Source organism: Aspergillus oryzae, chromosome 4 (assembly GCF_000184455.2).
Source record: "Aspergillus oryzae RIB40 DNA, chromosome 4".
Taxonomy (NCBI): Eukaryota; Fungi; Ascomycota; class Eurotiomycetes; order Eurotiales; family Aspergillaceae; genus Aspergillus; species Aspergillus oryzae.
Genome location: NC_036438.1, coordinates 3,662,631 through 3,681,761, shown reverse-complemented (window position 1 = coordinate 3,681,761; position 19,131 = coordinate 3,662,631). Strand labels below are relative to the sequence as shown.

General features: G+C 46.6%; 6 protein-coding genes across 6 annotated transcripts; 5 read left to right on the top strand and 1 right to left on the bottom strand.

The window, feature by feature from the left end:
• Nucleotides 1-743: 743 nt before the first annotated feature.
• Nucleotides 744-2,373, top strand: AO090102000318 (uncharacterized protein; the record flags this gene model as incomplete). The annotated part of the gene is made up of 2 exons (XM_023236884.1): nucleotides 744-1,057; nucleotides 1,107-2,373. 2 exons carry the CDS (start codon nucleotides 744-746, stop codon nucleotides 2,371-2,373), a joined length of 1,581 nt encoding a protein of 526 aa, XP_023091760.1.
• A 1,274-nt stretch (nucleotides 2,374-3,647) lies between these two features.
• Nucleotides 3,648-4,277, top strand: AO090102000319 (uncharacterized protein; the record flags this gene model as incomplete). The annotated part of the gene is made up of 1 exon (XM_023236883.1): nucleotides 3,648-4,277. One exon carries the CDS (start codon nucleotides 3,648-3,650, stop codon nucleotides 4,275-4,277), a length of 630 nt encoding a protein of 209 aa, XP_023091761.1.
• A 2,091-nt stretch (nucleotides 4,278-6,368) lies between these two features.
• Nucleotides 6,369-7,136, top strand: AO090102000320 (uncharacterized protein; the record flags this gene model as incomplete). The annotated part of the gene is made up of 1 exon (XM_001822466.3): nucleotides 6,369-7,136. The coding sequence occupies one exon, from the start codon at nucleotides 6,369-6,371 to the stop codon at nucleotides 7,134-7,136; it is 768 nt and encodes a 255-aa protein (XP_001822518.1).
• A 509-nt stretch (nucleotides 7,137-7,645) lies between these two features.
• On the top strand, nucleotides 7,646-8,983 carry AO090102000321 (uncharacterized protein; the record flags this gene model as incomplete). The annotated part of the gene is made up of 1 exon (XM_001822467.3): nucleotides 7,646-8,983. One exon carries the CDS (start codon nucleotides 7,646-7,648, stop codon nucleotides 8,981-8,983), a length of 1,338 nt encoding a protein of 445 aa, XP_001822519.3.
• Nucleotides 8,984-9,913: 930 nt separating this feature from the next.
• Nucleotides 9,914-11,254, bottom strand: AO090102000322 (uncharacterized protein; the record flags this gene model as incomplete). The annotated part of the gene is made up of 1 exon (XM_023236882.1): nucleotides 9,914-11,254. The coding sequence occupies one exon, from the start codon at nucleotides 11,252-11,254 to the stop codon at nucleotides 9,914-9,916; it is 1,341 nt and encodes a 446-aa protein (XP_023091762.1).
• A 4,690-nt stretch (nucleotides 11,255-15,944) lies between these two features.
• On the top strand, nucleotides 15,945-17,170 carry AO090102000324 (ankyrin repeat domain-containing protein; the record flags this gene model as incomplete). The annotated part of the gene is made up of 3 exons (XM_023236881.1): nucleotides 15,945-16,176; nucleotides 16,450-16,971; nucleotides 17,124-17,170. The coding sequence occupies 3 exons, from the start codon at nucleotides 15,945-15,947 to the stop codon at nucleotides 17,168-17,170; spliced, it is 801 nt and encodes a 266-aa protein (XP_023091763.1).
• Between the last annotated feature and the right edge of the window lie 1,961 nt (nucleotides 17,171-19,131).

Genomic DNA, 19,131 nt, shown 5'->3' with positions numbered 1-19,131 from the left:
GTCCCAGTGTAGCTTTGGGATAAAATCATTTGCCTCGTGACATTCAGCTGATTTTAGATAACTCTTGAACATTTTAACATGTTCACATCGGGTAGAACCTTGTTAGATGTAAGCTGTCGTAAAATCTCTCTTTCTCGAATCCTTTCAAGACCATCAATAATTGACCAAGTTCTTCGAGTATATACGCTGATTTCCCAGCCATGTACTCGCTTGATTGGGAGCTACACATCCCTTAAATGAAGGGACTATAGTGTTGTTGTATGTATAGGACAAAGTCTTGTTAGTACTTGGTGAAAAGACCGCTTACAGTATGCGTGATGTGTAGCTGATAATTTAGGACAAACATGACAAAACCCCCCTATCAAGCCACGTGATTCTTATACAACCCCCTTGCTTTGATCACTTACTTTTCTTCGTGTCGTCGTCTACATTTTGCCACACAATGTAACCAACCAGTCTTTCTCCCTTTCGAAATAGTAGCCTAATGAATAGCGGTTCTTTGCTACACAGTAGTCCCTTTTCACTTTAAGGCATATTTGTCTACCTGCGACGTGAAAGCCCTATTTGCGGTTCATTGATACATGCCTTGTCTCGGTCCACAATGGTATGATTAGAGACTAATTGCTTGCATCCATTTTCTTGGGGTCTTTCTATACTAAATTGACCACTCGCACAAGCTTTATCATCCCTGATTCTCGTTTGTGTTCCAACCGACCGTACAGATCCGAGGGCCATATGTTACAATGACCAACAAGCAACCAGAAGCGAATATATATGCTCATGCATCTTTTGACCTTACAGCGCTTTTGTCGATCGCAAGGGCTATCCGACAAAAGAATTGTACTTGTGACGAATCACAACGTCCAAAGAGTGGCAGTTTAAACTGGGCCATCTTCGTTGTCTTTGAGGACGGGGTTGAATGGGTTTTCCGGTCACCGCGGAAAGCTTTCGGTCTAGAAGCGCGTACTGCGACCGAAGCACTTTTGAGTGAAGTGGCAACACTTGAATACCTTGCAAAGATCGGTTGTATACCTATCCCAAGGGTATTTTCATACTGGTGAGGTTATCTGGTACATTGAAACTCCTTTCCTCGCTAACTTGATCAGTTCAACCGGCAAAAATGATATTGGGATTCCGTATATCTTGATGGGCAAGGCCACAGGTGTGCCTCTTAGCACCTACAAGTGGGACGACGATAAGATTCACTCAACTGGCCCGGACTGTGAACAGGATCCAGCAGTTTTAACCTTTTCTCAAAAGGCAAAGATTGTGAAGCAACTGGGAGAAATCCAGGCGCATTTGTCCAACGTGCGTTTTGATAAAGTTGGTTCTCTCTTTCTGAAAAATGGAGAATTCGTAATAGAGAAATGCCTTTACCCCTCCTTAGTCTGGCAGGGTCGAGATGAGTTTGACGAGCAGGATATCCCGCGGGGACCTTTCACTGACGCCAAGTCTTTTTATGTGGCCTTAATACGTGAGCTCTTCGCTCACGCGAAAGAACTTCCTATGGAACATCATCTCTTCCATGGCCCAGTGCCTGTTCCACAAGAGTACGACAACTTCCAAGAATATAGGACCGCCACAGATCGATGGAATGATTATGTCGTTATAGGATTAAAAACCGAAAGTACCCAGAACAGGCTTGATTATGCCCTAGTAGGGATGTCTCTCGAGGACAATGTGCCTTTACTGGTTGAAAAGGGCAACGACATCAAATGTGACGGCTTTCCGTTGTGCCATCCGGATCTCAGCTGCCAAAATATATTTGTCGATGACGAACTTAATATAATATGCATTATCGACTGGGCTTTTGCGTCCTCTGTTCCACCATCCATGCTTCTCGTCTGTCCTGGCCTACCCCATCCCCGTGATCGCATTCAGCCATGCCTTACGAAGTATTTCGCCGAGGGCTTTATTGCTGCTAAGGGGTACGATGGCGAGAAGGATCTCCATTTCTCAGACAGTAGCATCTTCTGGACATTCGTCCGTCTGGTTAATTTAGACGGGCTCCAAGATCATGTTTACTTCTCCGAATTCATGCGTTCATGCATTGGCCAGGAAGTCCCTCCTTATATTCGCAAACTGAGAGATCGAGGGGAGTTCAAAGAATTTGAGACAATACTTTTGGCTTATGAGATAGACGGGGAAGGCCCCAGTAAGGACGAAAAGAACTATTTCTCGTGTGTTGGTCATGAACGATTCACGTTATCACAACATCTCACAGTGATGAAAAAAATCGATCGAGATTTCGTTGCTGATAAGCGGCTCTGGAAATGGATGGCGCAACATCTGAAAGAGAGAGATGTATATATGTATCCTACGAATGAAGATGAGAAAAGAGGAAGAAAACGGAAGATCAATGAGGCCTTGTAATTTAATTTGCTATTTTAGTATACGGAAGTCAACAATGTCATGTACTTTGTTTTGGTTCCTAGTGGCCACTGTATTGCTGATTGTTTGAAATACCTAGATGGCTATGCGAGTGAGACGTGATACTACGGCAAGCCATTACGGCCACTCTATATTAATATATTTTAATTTTATATCATTTTCTGCCGGCAGAATAGCTTACTATATAGAAGTCTACAGTCTACTTAAACTACTTAAACTACTTAAACTACTTAGTCTATCTAGTGACTCTGTATAGTCAACTGTCTGTGTAGTAGTATACTTAGAGTTTTCTCCTTACTATAATTGGTCTAAATATAGAGTTATATAACTTTAAACTACTAAGCTAATTAGAATTAGATTTACTACGGACTAATTGAAGGCGGCCAGTTAAGCAGTGAAAGAACTTCAGCGGCATCTTACTAAGAAAATATAGGAAAATGAATAAATACAGACTGGCCGCATTGGCTTGCTGTAGTGATACAGAAGTAAACTCGCCGCCACCTACTCGGCACTGGATTGGAAGAGATAGTCATGTTGTGAAGCGCAAAGGAGCGTACAACAAAGAGCAGGCCGCGCTTGCAGCATTGCTTCGGCCTGGGCTCTTGCGGGGTAAGGACTCCCAGGTCATGTAGCAGAATTCGTTGGATTCGAAATGAGGAAAGTCCTAAATACAGGGCTGATTCGGATACTCGGCGATCCTGCTCAGGATTTCGTGAAGAGCAGATTAACAATAGCTCATGCTTCACCTGCATATAATTCAATCGACGTATACGTAGTATGGTGCTGAGAGCAAGGAGGTTGGGCAGGTTTGGATTTCATTGTACATACCTACCTTACTGTACCACAGCTAACTGATGTGAAACCCTAAGGTTGGCACGTTGGCTGGGACATCATCACCTGAGACGTACAGTACAGGATATGTTGGTCTTGGCCATTGCTGTCATGGAAGCAGAGGAGGAATCACCCACCCCACAGCACTCAAACCCCTTGCGCCAGATAAAAATGACCAGGTGAGCTCATCGACCGATCGTCCTTGCGGAAAATAGATATGAGGATTCTTACGGTCTTGGCTGGTTCCGACATATGCTTCCATCGAAGTACCTTTCATGCATAGGGCCTAACTTTTCTTTACTCCCTGAACTACCGGGGATAACCCAAGACGGACCACCTCGGCTAGCAATAGCCCATTTGAGACAATTTGGGGCCTGCCTGAGCGCATTCTATACCTTCCCAGAACACGAAGCGCAGTAATAATTATGTCCAATTGCAACGGCGCCAATGGCGACCCGACCGATCTTATCGCGCAGGCTTTGTGTCAGGAGCTATTTGACAAGTGCCCTCGGCTTGACTTAGAGGAATTTGCAGTCCAGGCTGCGCATAACGCGAAACTAGACTGGGACAGGCTTGTGAAAGAGTGGGCGAGAGAGCGAGTAGACAATACCCCATGCCCACCACTCGAGGATTTCATTGGGCTCTATGTCAATACGGCTTTCGATATTAGTATTCGGGTGGCGAAGACCTTAGATCAAAGTGCTAAGCCTGGAACCGATACCGAGCCGCTTTCGTTCAACATCAATTCTCTTCCTCGTCAGACAGCAAAGCTACGGCACTGCCGCTATGACACGTGGACATTCATACCAAGCTCAAGGAATGACGCAGCTAGGAAGGGGATGATGAACTTGCTGAAACTGCCAAGACTGTTACTGTCTTTTGTTCGTAACAGCGAGGGTAAGATATCACACCTTGAGTGGGACCTGCAGGGTGGTTCGTGTGAAGGGCCTGCACCAGATTTAGCAGATAGAGTTGGCCCTGTGAAGTTCCACAAACTGGAGAGTGAACATACCAACGCCCTCACACCCGAGATGGATCCCGTCACCGTATTTTAAATAGCTTGCGGCGGGGAATGGTTGTTTCTATCATGTAGAATGCATACAGAAATGGAACCGTGGTAGATAATCCATAGAGAACCAAATCATTTCATTGCCAGGGCACCTTGGTAAGAATAGATCAATATTATTGATGTAGATTTATTGACGGAAATTGTACAAATGTCTGTGGGGAATAAGTAAAGGTCATATAGAGGAGATCCCCCTATAACAATTAAGATTTGAGAGATTCTTCTGTGAACAGATAGCTTTCTTATTAGGAGAATCTGGATCAGGACTTTAAAGCTGGGTTTTAAGTCTTTATAAAAACTTCAAACTTTGTTATTGACTATCTGCTTTTGAAAGCACAGGATATCCGTTTCGGTTAATTCTAAATTGTTGTAGAGGGCCACCGAGGCGTGAATATGGTCGACATCAGTCCCTGTGATGCGGAGCCTTGCGTCCTTTCTCAAGGAAAGAAATATACAGTCTCTATGTCTGGAGAAAATAGCGAAAGCGCTGTTAACGACGTCCACTTGAATGTCGATGGTTACTTCGCGGGGTGGGTACGTTTTGCGGATGAGTTAGTCTGTGGGTCGAGTCTCACTTGTCCTGTGGAACCACTTGGTAAATGGACTCTGGACTACACTTGGGCGGTTGACGATTTACTCCCTCTTGGACAGAGTCAACAGACCAAATGGCTGCTGGTCGGAAATAATGGGGCTGCTGAGCTTGGGTGCGCGGATATCCTCGTTACTATTGAATAGCATAGAGTGGACCTGATCTGCCCCTGGACCCTGTGGACTGATTGAGGGTCATGTTTCTGCCTCAGGGAGCCAACTGATGTATTCATGGAATCAATATTCTCTGAAATGAAACCATAGCCATCATTGCAAACCGAGTGGATGTTGACAAGCATCTCCTACCTGAGAAAGCTTCATCCTTCTGGTCGGTGTTGCCACACTTCAGCGCACGTGTTAGCGTTTAGCAGTCACCATTGTAATTTAGCCTCACCTAGGGTGCGCAAGGTATTGCCCAACCGTTCCACTCACACTCAAAAAGCGAACGTGGATCATTTATGTATGGAAGTAACGCTGCACTAAACCTCGTATTGGACCCTGAGAAGACGGAGCTCCCGATAGCCCCGAACCAACAAAGAATGGTAATTGGTCAGAACAATACGAGCCTTGGCAGGAATTCCTGTTACGCATTAGCGTGTTTAGGAGCCAGGATAACCTATAAAGTCGTCGTTGAGGCACTGATGAGCCTCGTATTCTAACATTCTTCGCTGGAACGACCGCTTTTCTCCTTCACACCTCTTGTTAGGCAATGACGGTAGCTGGAAATTCACTGTGCTCTCCGGTGTCCCAACCCATCGGTCTCAGGCAGGATGAAACCATAAAACGCTCTAATGATAACTGGCGTAATGGCAACTATCTCTCGGCATTCAGAGTTCGGCCCAGGTTCCAAGGAAAAGGCAGTTCACTGCATGAAAAGCAGGCGAATGAGCCTCTGGTGGCAGCATCTGGCTCAACTGAGCAAATGTTCAGACCTCGACGCGCACACCGAAAATCGAGGACGGGTTGTATGAATTGCAAGCGTCGAAGGGTTAAGGTACGAAGCCCCACTGTAACGAGTCGACGTCTGCAAGAGCCTATGAAGCTGATGTCTTGGGCAGTGTGATGAAGCAAAGCCACAGTGCAGGCGCTGCCGAATGCACGGTGCCCTCTGTGATTTCGCACTCCCGCGCAATGTAGCGCAGAGGAGGACCCCAACGGATTCATCTATCTCGAGTTCTTCACTTCAATGCAACGGCTCGTTAACATTCGGCGCAATGACGGGTAATATCGATCACATATTGCAGTCTGGTTCATGTGACGAGAAATTCTACTCATCTGATCCATGTCAGTCTCTTGGATCGCTTGGCTTGGCTATGCTAGGACATTTCTCTCAGATGATATCTGTGCACTCGCCTACATTTGCTCCTATTAAGAAGGTCATGAGGGAGTGTACTATCCAATTAGCTCTTGGGGTATATCTAAATAAAGCTTGGCAATAAACAGTGTACGAAGACTTACAGTTGTGAAGGAACCGTGCCTCCTGTATTCTATAATGGCAGTGGCGAGTACCCACTGGGCCTGTACCCTTCCATCGGACCGAAGGCGTACCATAGCAGCCACACGTTTTCGACACAAGGCGACCCGGATATACCGACAAAGTCTTCAGCAACCCATCGGCCGAGATAACATGGACATGCTCATCACAAGCTGCATCCTGCTCGGAATGTTCTCCTTCGCTGCCGAGACGACAAGTCCGCTCGATTCCTGGGTTTTCTCAGATGACCCGATCAGTATGAACTGGCTCTCCGTCCAATGTGGCCTTCGCTGTCTCCTGGAGATCACCAAACCATGGATGGACGACAGCATCTGGAATGAACCATTCCAGGAATCGAGCAACTACGAATATGCCGATGATCACCGAGTGGGCCGGGAAGATCTCGATCCCGAACTGGCGGACTTATGCGATATCACGGACACCACAACGGAAGAGACAAACCCCTACCATTGGCCTCTTCGTATGCTTTGCCCGTTGCTGCGCATTCCTCGACACAAATGTGGGGCGTCTCGCATAACAAACTTTATGGGTCGACTGTTGTCTGATTTCGTGAATCTGCTCGCTGCGAAGGAGCCTCGTGCTTTGCTTATCATGTCATACTGGTTAGCACTAATGTGTACTTCTGTTGATGAGTGGTGGGTTGGCCCCCGCGTTACGCTTGAATGTCGAGCCATTTGTATGTATCTTGAAGCATGTGGTGACAGGCGCATTGTCGAGTTGCTTGACTTTCCCGCAAGGTCGTGTGGGTTTAAGATAACCAGTTGAACCCAGGAGGCCCTTTAAATTCTGGCTTCGTTAAGCGAGCACTCGAGATTCTACAAGTCAAAATCAGAATCATTCCGATGAATAAATGAAAAACTTAATATCAAGCAAAAGAAGCATTGTCCGCGCGACTAGAATGAGGACGCCAAGCGTCAAGGACCAGAGGGAGTTGGGTATTATCAGTCTGACTACATACATGAAGTCGAGTTTATCCCATATCTGCCAGTATATCTTGTGCAGCCCATTAATATATCGGTCATTTGTTGTGTTTTTCATACCTAGTTGATTTTGACATGCAGAGGGTTAAAGGTCTCACTCACGTGCGGGGTGTTTTTCCATGAAAGCCAAGAGAATTCCCTACCCACTTCTGCATTAACATTGCACCTCGATATCTGCACTCCTCTGTGTCCCATGTAGGTCGTTCCTTGAACTGAGTAACTATTAGTATCCAGCTGGCTGGGAATAAGATGAGTCAGCCCAGCGACGTCGCACCTAGCAATGGAGAAGATGACATGGCGATATTTCAACAGGTTCTGGACCATTTGGACTTCACCAAGATACCACCCTTTGCCTTATCCATTTGCCAGCAGAGGGAAAGACAGGAAGGCCGAACGCCGACATGCACTAGCTGTACTGTTTTGCCTGAGCGGCTCTTCGGTTCGAATAACATTCTCTTTCCGCTAGAATTCAATACGGCCGAGAAGTGGATCTTGAAAATTCCCATGAATGGATATCCGGGCCGCTTCAACGATATGCATGCCCGTGTCTTAACCGCTGAAGCCTCGACAATGCAGTTTTTGAGGCGAGAAACGACCACTCCTACCCCAACGGTCTTCTCATTCTCAGCTTCCCTAGTTAATGATCTGCGTTGTCCCTACATATTGATGGAGTATATCGATGGCAAGTCGACCAGCCATGTTTGGTTCAACGAAGAACTAGATGATGCCACTCTGGAGCGTCATCGGATACATGTTTTACAGGACCTGTCCAAGATTATGCTGCAGCTCAATAAATTTACCTTTTCCGAGGCCGGTTCGCCAATCTTCGATGACGGCAACAATCCCATCGGCGTGGGCCCCTTGAGAGTCATGGATATGCCAGCAATGCTGGAGGAACTAAGAACGAATGACGTATGGGACAGAGTCATCCAATCGGAGATTCAGCCCACCTCGGACCCTAAGGCTTGGATGCTTTGCATGTTCGAGCGTCATGAGCCGCCTGATGACAAGTTCAGCCAAGGGGCACATCAACTTCTAAAGCACTTTATAAAATGGCTACCATGGTCCGAGCTCGCGCAAGAGCCCTTCGTCTTGACACATCCTGACTTTAACTTTCAGAATATCTTAGTTTCTGATGAAGGAAAGGTCTGTGCATTGATTGATTGGGAAGGTGTCTCCACTGTGCCAAGATTCCTCGGTAACGAGAGATACCCGGGATGGCTTACTCGCGATTGGGATCCTATGAACTACGGTTATGGAATGGAGGAATGCTTTGTTCAGGAGAATTCGCCAGAGGAACTTTCCCATTATCGAGACATATATCGAGACATGGTTAAGTCTGCCATTGCAGAAGCAGAAGCAGAAGCTGATGCAAATTGCATTGCTCTATCTAAGCGCAATCTACACCGACACTTACCAGTCTTGGAGAGTCTTTCAATTGCTGCTGATCAACCGATTAACCTGCCTGAAATTGTGCAAAAGCTGTTCACCGAAGTGTCCAAGCAAGAGGGGTTTCCTGAGGACCTTGAGCTGTGGGAGGTTTGTTTTGGACTAGCTGATGATGACCTTGAGGATGAACAATTGGAATCGGTCCGGCGCGGCTTTGAAAAATTCCTTCAATCAGCACAGTAGGACAGGGGAATTGCTAGCAATACTGTATCTCTCAATGGTATGATTGCCGAAGGACATAGTTGAAGGAGCACTCCAGTGGATAGGTATCAACTCAGAGGACACCTTACTACAATAATTGTTGCTATGCTTCCAGGATCCTACTGTTTACTCGGAGTAGTGCATTGCATTTTTCATTTTCGAGAAGTTCCTGTCAAATGTATACAAGGTCGGTAGGATATGTATCCCCTTTGTACATACTCGGCATAGAGCCAAAAATGCCCAACCCGGGCAAGGTAACCTTACTCTTCGCTCTCCAAACTGTGCCATAAAAAGGCAACATGCCTTCATTATATTTAGAAAACTTTTAGCAAGCTCTTACACTGCTATGTGCTTATGACTCAGTGTCCTATAGTAGTGTAGACGTTGCATCGGCTCAACGGAGGATCCATTGATCAAAACTTTTCCTCAATCCCACTCGACTAAAATTGCCATACGGCACTAAAGCTGTGCCTTCTACAATTTATCCCCAATATATTTTGTAGGGCCTATGGCAATCTCAGTCTGGTACAAGGAATAGCCCGGAAGGGCCAAGCCATATCAACAACTACTGACGAATCCACAAATATTTTCAGTGAGACTATATTCGCAATGTAAGATATTATCAACTCATGGGAGACCATTGAGTACGGAATTACCAGGGCCATTCTGCAGTCATCTAGAGGTATAACAGCGGATGAGGCTCGTCTCCTAGTTAACTGAGGATCACATCAGGACTAAGGGATCGACATAGAACGTATGCGAACACGAAATGTAGGAGGTGCTTCCAAATATGCTAATATATATCACAGAAAACAAAATACACCAAATGAAACTAATTGATTCAAACAACCAGATGCCCGACCACAAAGATAATACAACACAGAAAAGTCCTTTCCCAGGCTCCCTGGAAGCTCAAACATCAACTGTTTCCGATGAAAAATAAACCCCAGGATTCAGGTACGACGTCAGTGAAAGAGAGCCGTCCTTATCGAATGAACATGCAATATAAGTCTGGATACGATGGCCATTTCCGCTCTTGTGCCTCTGGCTGATGATCTCCATAGCCCGCTGGAATCCATCTACATATTGTCCGCGATGCCTCGACGCCATGAACCGTTGCAACCCGAGCGCGATGTCTGCATCTGAGCGGCCGTACCGGATCACGGGTAAGTACAGTTTCACGTCGGGTAACAGTGCCCCCGGTGCAAGGTTGAAATAATAGAGTAAGCCGCTGTAGTAGTCTTCAGGATGTGCGCGACTCGGTTGGAATGGATTCTGCACGGGTAGTTCCTCGTCCTGCAAGAATTTATCATGGAGCCCTAGGACCATGCGGAACAACGCCCACATCTCATCGATGGAGTGTCGAGTCACTGGGATCCGCCCACCCAGTGTCAGTACAGAGATGGCACTCGTGAAAGTTGTCATTGCCGTTCCTGCGTAGAGCTTTATCCGTGATTTTAGAGGCGAGATGCAATCAATTGCCAAAACATCGGGTCGTAAAGTGGCCCCAACCGGGTCCCTGGAAAGATATTCCATAGACTCATCTAGGGCCGTAGTATCTTTGTCACCAATCGGCCGCACAACATCTGCAAACATGTTGAAAGAGGGCATATCATCCAGAGTGGCTGGTGGGGTAAAGTACACCTTGGTGACTATTCCTTTTGGCGTAAATTCAAAGGCAACTGGCATTCGTGGCCTTCGCACCTGCCACGTACCTGCGTCTTCATGGAGGGGACCATCCGTCCAATGCCCAAGGCCAAATGAATCCCGAAAATGATGATACCATTCAAGATCCGTACTTGGCACTCGCTTTGCAAGTTGCACCAGGATTTCATCTGTGGCACGAAGCTTACCACCCACGATCCCATCGGCACACAAACCATCGCCCACTGGCTCCACGCAAAAACGAATCTCCGGATGGTCGTTCGCAGAGTTATTCCATTTCCAACTATATTCAATAGGGGAGCCGTCATAGGTGAGTATGCTTCGGCTTTGGGCGCACGCACGTGGCCGGCACGCATCAGGAAACCGCCCCATCCTTGGTAACACAACTGAGCGAAAGAACAAGAGTAATTCAATTTGGGTCATGGTGCTGTAGCCGGCTTCGTGTGCGAGTGTTGCTAGTTGGGGTCCGCTGAAGTCCCACCAGTCCTGGATTTCGTCTTTTCGATCGCTGAGCCACATTGACGCGATATCCCATGACTCGAGCCGCTTGGTTGGCCGCCCGTTGTCAAGGTCGTTCCGAAGAGACATAGTTCAATAGTCGCAATGCGGTGGTATTTGATGTGAGCTCGCAATGGTCACAGTGTAGTTGCAGTGTTGAACGGGAGACAGTTACTACTGAACTGTAGCTGAGCTTCCGGACTAGTTCTCCCTCCGTCTGACTGTGATGAGGTAGAATATAAATATTGCTGGGACAGAGGCTAACCTTGACAGTAGAATTCCTGGAGGCAGTCGGCGTAAGTGATTGTGCAGCACTGACTGACCGCTAGTGTGTGAGTAGAAATACAGATCGCTAAGTACAGACATATCTGCAATATGATCCCAACCGAACATGCCCGATCCACGATTCCAATCACTCCATCCCCGGGCTCGTGATTTACATCCCAACACATACGCAGATATTGCTGCACGAGAGTGGGGCAGGCTGAAAGGCCAGTCTGTCACCTTGCATCTCACCAGTTTCTGGCGGTGGGGGATGCGCACGCGCGTGTGTGGCAAGTGAAGAATAAGACCAGGGAAGTCTAGGCTAGCTAATATGGTAAGTTCATAAGTCTCAGTTACCCTCGGCGCAATGTCCGTTCGACATTAAGCTCTCGTGGTGACGGGAAGTCAATTCAAACGTCATTGTGCCCCGGGGTGGTTCCTTGAATCGTGAAAAGAATAGAATACTCATACGTACCATGGCAATCATGGGGCTAGATATTGCTCGATAGGAATAGCTTTATGGCTAGTTGAATAGACCGCCTGGTCGTGGACTTGATGGCTGGCCACAGGTCGATCACTTTTGCCTCACTATGGGGATCTAAAATTGATAGATTGGACACTAACCAATGTAGCATTTACAATGTTCCACGTCATCTTGAATATTCCTTAGAGGAGCTGAATTCGCCACAATGGCCCCGCTCGTCTGGCGATCTTCTCCTGTACGTAGACATAGCTGAAGCTGATAATTCTCGCTCATACATGATCCTAGCGTAAAACCTCGATATAAGCAACTCCACTCTTGGGAATTCACTCAATATTAGCAATTGAAATACGTGTCTGAATTGATTCCCCACATACCATTGTTGGCAACTTCAAAATCGGCAAATCTCATTCTTTTGCTCAGCCTTCTATACAGAATTCAGTATAACAAGATATCAATCAGGAAATCAATGAAGTGATAATAGCCACATATATATTTTTGAGCTTTGCCTACTTGTCCTGGAATTCTACCTATATTTCCTAATAACAACGAACATATATCTAATTACGTACCTCATCTACAGCCCTTGACTAAAGGAATCTACCGAGAGGACGATATAATAGTATCTGGTTATACTATATGCGACTACCGGGAAGGTACCTTCGGGTTTGGCAGGGTGTCTTTCAGACGATTGGGCGAATTGCATGTATAATAACACGGGCAACGAGGTGAAGAAAAGGACACTATCAGCCATGCATATTCAACAAATACAAGACGAACTGAGTATTTCACACGGGCACGGGGTAAAATAAATGGACATTCTCACATGGACTCGTTATAATTAAATTCCTCACATGTTACGGCGCCGCCTTCGCACTCAATGCTGTGCTGAACATCCTGGTGTCATAGTCAGCCTTTACTACCCACAAAGTACGTGTACCTAATAGAGAGGGAAGTACGAACCAGTCATCGCTGCTGAAGGTATTGTCCAGGTAATTCCCAATTATTACCAACAACTGGATTGATTTGTGTGGTACCCTCATTACATAATCTTATGGATTATATCAAGGACTATCATGAGATGAGTACTGTTATGAGGGAAACGAAACCAGATTGAATGAGGCAATGGTATCCAAATGGTCTACTACATTCTATTCGGTTCTAAATACTACAACAGGCTCTATCCGTTAATCCCATAGAATTCATATCAGTATAGTGAGAAGTGAAGCTATCCGGCCACAGTACCTCCTGTATACGAGTTGTGATATTTTCATAGTGCTATTCACTATACACATCATCATATGTGAACCACTGACTACCCGACTGACATATCCACTTGCTCCACCTTTTACACCACATCTAGAAGTAATGTGATATCATTTATTAACCATGGTTACTGTCATTGTGGACATATATTATCATAGCAGCGTCGGGGCATATATTGCAGGCTTGCGAGCACCGTCTGCCAAAGGCCGTCACGGCAATACAACTCAGATCAAGTCCCGAATTATGTTCTCCACAAATTTATTGAACGGCTGGCAGCGCGCCGTTCCATTCTGCATGATATGTAGTCTCGATATGATAACTGGCCTACCATGGACGAAACAGACCCGAGCCTGTGAGTTAGATTCGTGTCCAATATTCCAACTGGCATCGTTAGCTCCTGTTCATTGCACTTAGTATATTGTACCTCTACTGGGGTCAAGCTCACCGGGATATTCTCCACAAGAGAACTACATCCATGGTATTGCCTTCCCCACGAGCACGAGACCGAACAATGGGGAACCAGTACTAGGCCCGAACACTGAGAAACAGACCTATACCTTGTCCACGAACTATGTTGGCAACGACTATTGGGGCACTTTGGACCCGGTGAATTCCACTTAGGATGTCTGTATGAGGCATTGGAGCGTTTACCACTGAGAATAGGGAACACTATTGATTGCTCGACGCCACTCTGGAGAGGAGGCCAAGACGTTAGGCGCCCCGAATATCAAAATGATTTAGCACCTAATGGCCATTTTGGGCTGTCAAGTCTTGAAGAGCTTATGTGGTTTGCAAGAGACCCGCCGAAGCCTCTAAAGCCTCTATCAGAGCAGATAGTGTAGCCTTCTCAACCCCCGACAGATTGTTTTCGAGTACTGCCATCGGAGGTACTTGAATCGATTGCAGTGCTCCTTTTTACTCGTGACTTTCTGAGTCTTCGTCATGCATCACGTCCTATGACGGTACTCTTCTGGAGTCCTACTTTCTGGAGGACAAGGTTCGACATTAATGGGGATCGTGGGTTTCTTCTTCCTATGGTCAGAGAGTGAACCAAGCCCGGGAGCAGACGCGAGGTTGACTGGAGGCTTTTTTACCCCTGTACTTGTAATCTGAACTGCAGATGGTGGTTTCAACTCGAAGTCCAGGTCTGGGAGGAGTTACGGTGGCTTCGAGACACAACCTTGGCTATTCACTCCGGCAGGGCTCGTCCGCTAGACTTTCGCGGTAGTGCTCTGTACCACTACTATAATACCATCTATCGCGATATATACGTGGAATCTGTCAAATTATTATTATCTCTGAGCTAAATCGCTATATCAGCCGTTCAGGACAGGCCCAACGTGTGTATAACCGGTATAGAATTCATCTTCGACGACCAACCAAGTCCCATGCTCAGCTATTCAAGACCCGGAGCGAAGCAAACGATGATGCAGATGTCTCAGCCATGTTTGAATATGTATGTCCATTGGCGGTATCCCGGAATCTGAGTGACAATAGACATTAATGACTTTCGAGGGATTGTGTGCCTATATGGGCCGTACGGTATCCGTGGTGTTACTATAATCTAAGGGTCGGGGGTATGGCAGAGAGACGAGCCACCGTACGAACAGCACCGATACTGTGTTGGCTATAATGTTTACGGCCACCTAAGCACACCAATGCATGCATCTTCCGTATCTCTAGACAAGGTTCGGCATGTAATCGCGCTGCTTGATGTGAATCGAAACGCTCCTCCACCTAGATCTAATTACAAATTCGCACCTCTCATAAGCCCATCCTAACCTCCTCTGGCAGAAAAGCAAGGTGCTCAGTATAGGCTTCTTGGGTGTAGCAGAGAGGGGTTTGAAGGGATCCTCGCAGCGAGACTAGAGGGCTACCGTGCGTGGTTTGAAATCAAAGCGTCTCATTCCAGCCCGTCTTACCTTTCGCTGATTTTTCGAAGAGTGATGGGGGACAGCGGCATCTTGAATAGCTAAAGGAATAAATGTATCGCTATTGTGAAAGTAGGCCTGGATTCTGAGTAGTGGCTCTTGTCTGTCAGTACAGTACTGTAGAGTGAACATGCTATTAACAGCGACATTCCACTTGTTAGGACGCTGGCCGGCAGTTAAAGTGATAATCACAGCAAGAGACACGGAGTGTTATAAAGTATCTAGCACCTAACTACAACACGGAGGGATGGGTCCATGTTGTTTTTGTGTTATGGAGCGCCAAGAGTTACCATGTGTTAAAATACATTGATTGTAAATGCATACGATGTTATCCGCTGTAGAGATATAGTATTTAGGGCATGACTTGAGGGCTCGAAATTGAGCTATATGGGACGTTTAGCAACTGGAAATAACCAGGTTTTGAAGGTTAATTTGGATTGGAAGGAATTAAAGCCAGTTGAACCAACAAATCAAAGCTGTTATCTGTGTAATCTGGATGGAATACTGGACTTGGATATTTTCCTTTTTCATTCTCTTTATCCATATCTATCTTTGTTGTTCGATGACTTTATTTTGGAGTGGTAAGTTCCTGGGTTCGAGGAGTGGTCGTTGTATTTGAAGATATATAATCCGGTGATGAGGAAAATAATTAGAAAGGAGACATCGTCCAGCCCATACCTCAGTGCCATATGGCATTATAAAGAGTCACTATTGAATCAATTCAGGTCATTAGGCCAAGTAGTACTAGAAAGGTGCAGGCGCTTAAGTATATGCATAAGCACGATACATACTTAACACAGCGCAACCGAGGCTTTATATCCCCCCATCACGACTGACAATGGAATGGAACACAAGAGGAATATTCCCAGCGCGACGAAGAACATATCGACAATATATCAGCTCGGACGATGATATGATTAAGGAGGCGGCATCCATGACACAGGTTAATCCCGTGGCGCGCCAGCGAACCCCTGCCATGTTGTTAATTAAGCAGCCGAAAGCTTTGAAGCAGTACCAAACCAGTTCCTTCTTACGAGAGGCGGTGAGGTATCTAGTTTACAAGGGAGAAGGTAAACTAGTTATCGAAGCTGGCTTGAGAGAGATTGACCATAGTATCAAGTCTATAGCAATCAACATGTGTTTCATTGGGACGTGAGTATTCCCAACGCGTCGGAAGGGTAGGGATAGTTCAGAGGTTGACTTCAACCAGAACTATGGTTTCGATATTCATGAAGCTGTGGATGTGGAAGGCAGGCGCTCCAGCCTGACCACGACATTGGCTCTCCATTTCGTACAAGATCAAAATCAGGACGACGTGTCGCCGGTTACTACTCGTATCAAAGAAGACGAGGACGATGGGATCTTCCATCGCACCAAAGTTAAGCCTAACCCTATCTCCGATATATCCCAATTCTCGTCCACCTTGAAGCATAGTATTGACAAAGCAAATGCTGACACGATCTTGGAGTTACTACAACATAAACACGACCATCTTGCGCAGGATAAGGATGGCTGGTGCGCCCTTGACTACGCCGCGAGGACAAACAATGAGGATGTCTGCCGAACACGAATTCGATCAGAATGTCTTCAAACCAGCCAGCAGTCAATCGACACGTACAATCACACGGGCGCCACTCCACTCCAGTTTGCGGTCTCCATTGGTCGTTTAGGCACTGTACGAGCTCTTCTAGAGGCGGCGGCAAATCCACATGCCACTGATCACTATCAGCGCTCGCCACTCTTCATAGCCAGTGAGCGGAACCATCTCCAGGCGGCTGAATTTCTGCTTTCATCCAGAGTACAGATCCCTCGTGATGCTACGGCGTGGCTGAAGGAGCTTCTGTGTGAGAAGAATTGGTGCAACCGTAAGATGAGAAAGCCAAGAGTGACTGATCCATTTTCTGATGATACTGTTCCTGCCCGTTCTCAACTTCTGTCACTTGGCTAAACGAATGATATAGTGCTATTAGACTATTGAAAACCCTCGAGGGAAAATGCGATGACCTAGAACTTTTAGATTCTGAGCCTGCCTATCGATGTAACCCTAGCTCAGGCGTTGTGTAAACATTGGCTTCATGTCCGACCTACTATACCGAAGTGCTCCAAACTTCGTCACACCTTGAACCAACATGTAACTGTCACTGTTGTCGATACCGATATGTTTTCGAATTAGTCCGAAGACTTCTCAGAACCACTTACTTAACATTAGATTACGGGGACTTTCGAGAATGGGCGGTCTTTGCAAGGTCTGTATGGTCAAATGTTCGATTATAGTTTCCCTCCCCAGTGACTGGGCCTGTTCTCTGGCTAGACCTCGAGTAAACTTAGACTTCCTTTGTATGCTTTTGTGACTGGTGTATCTTGTGCAACCTTGCTAAGTTGAGGATCCTACTATATGACTAAGGCAAGATGCCTCCATTTACAGTTAGTCTTAAGCATTACATCCTTTGTCGGTATACGACCTTGCTGGTCTGCTCTGAGATATCCTGTCGTGAACCTCGGGACAAGAGCCTGACAGAACCTGAGAACGGCACCATCGAATATTGTGAACTGAATCTCACGAGTCGTATAAAACGTTGATAACCCTCTACAATACCATCCCCATGTCAGCAACGCTGAAGCCAACGGAGACGGTTGATAAGCGCGTCACATCATGGCTTCCTCTTACTTCAAACTGGAACTTGCCATCAGGCTGTTCGACAAGCTTTCACATCAATGCTGCTGCACTGACTGCGTTCGATCCCGGATATGGCCTCGAAGGTGACCCATTGGTGAGATGTGTCCCACCAGAGGTAGTTGCCTTGTCGAAGCAAGCGGCTTTAGGGCAACCAGACACCTCAATTAGCCTAGGGCCCCTGACTTGACCTGATTACCTCTACATGGCGGGAATTTCAGTGAAGGATGGATCTAGCACACTTGCAGTATGCTGTCCTTCGTACGTGCATCCATTTAAACGAGTACACATCTTGCAGCAGCTGATCAGAAGTAAGGGGGTATATCCGCGAGATCGGAAGCCTAGATGCCCAGATGAACGGGGACTGCTTATCAAGCGTGTCCTCCAACATGGTACTGACCTTTGGGTCCGCTGTACCAGAGGGCTCTAGGCGCTGGATAATAGTGACAACGACCTTGACCACAAGTTCGACTGTGAGGGCGATGGCGGTAATGGGATGGAACATTGACACTTCCGTCTCAATTACGACCAGTACAGCAGTGGCGGCAACCGCAGCAGAAACCACCGTAAATACATTTTCGACGAACATCCTGCCCAAAGGTGGTTCCGCTATGATCAACCCCTCACTCGTTAGCACCCTGTCTGAAGATTCGTCAATTTTAGCCTCCCCCTCGGCGATAGGTCTCTCATCAACTATCTCAACAGCATCATCCTCGACAATCTCTAGATCAATCACTGATTACGGTCTATCCACGGAGGATAACGCAGGAATTGGTGTCGGAGCTGGGGTGGTTGCTATTGGACTGGGTGTACTGGTGGTGGCTATCTGTATCCTGGTACGAAAGCAGCGACGTTCTTTGATGCGCAGATCTCCACATTCCAATAGCTCGCGAAGGGGTACAACACGGAGAGCTGCAAATCAGACCCCGCCAAGTCGTACAGTCCACGAATCTTCAACTCTGAAAGTGTCGTCACTTCCTGCAGAGACCGTGTCATCGGCTTGCAGCTCCCCGAGCAAGCCAATTGGGGAGCCACGAAATATTATAGCAGAGGCATAGTGGCAGCCTGGTAGGCCAGTGTAGCTTTATGCTCATGTCTAGACTGAATGCTTGTAGTGCCTCATTGGTTCTTAGCTTGTGTGTAGTACCTCCTCGATGTTGATTTTGCTCTCCTTTTGTTCCTGTCGCAAGGGTTTCATCTTGTCTTTTACTGAGTCAATACTGAATTACAACCTACCATGTTGCACGCAAATAGCTGAAAATCTAACGACATTATCTTTTCATCTATAGTAGATACCAGATAGACAATACTCCACTCCCTCAAGCTATAATATGCATAGTGACGCATATTC